This window comes from Haliaeetus leucocephalus, unplaced genomic scaffold (assembly GCF_000737465.1).
Source record: "Haliaeetus leucocephalus isolate CR32 unplaced genomic scaffold, Haliaeetus_leucocephalus-4.0 Scaffold0, whole genome shotgun sequence".
NCBI classification, from domain to species: Eukaryota; Metazoa; Chordata; class Aves; order Accipitriformes; family Accipitridae; genus Haliaeetus; species Haliaeetus leucocephalus.
Window position 1 is genome coordinate 29,863,955 of NW_010972436.1, and position 312 is coordinate 29,864,266.

A 312-nucleotide genomic window follows, 5' to 3' on the forward strand; every position below is an offset into this window, starting at 1 on the left:
CGCGGCCGCGGCGGGGGCCATGGCGGAGCTGAACGCCCGCCTCGAGGCGCTGGAGCGGCGGCTGGAACGGGCGGAGGCGGCCCTGAGGGACTGGCCCCCCTGGACGCTGCTGCTCCCGGTGGTACGGACCGGGGCCGGGGGCCGGAGGGGAGGCGGGAAGGTGCGGGGCTGAGCCTGGGGAATCGCTTGTGGGGAGCAAGGGGTGAGCCTGGAGGAGGTGAGGGGGAGTCGCTTGTGGAGCCGTTGTGGGGCTGAAGGGTGTCTGGGGGCCGGTAATGGGGGGGCCGCTTAGGGGGCTGGAAGTGGGGCTGG

The 312-nt window shown here is 75.0% G+C and overlaps 1 protein-coding gene across 1 annotated transcript in view; it reads left to right on the plus strand.

Annotated features, from left to right (window-relative positions):
- The first annotated feature begins 19 nt into the window (after positions 1-19).
- Positions 20-312, plus strand: part of LOC104829329 (zinc finger protein 398-like) — an 8,881-nt gene continuing 8,588 nt past the window's right edge. The window contains exon 1 of the mRNA XM_010563499.1: positions 20-121. Within this exon, the coding sequence (XP_010561801.1) occupies positions 20-121 (102 nt within the window). The remainder of the gene's footprint in view (positions 122-312) is intronic.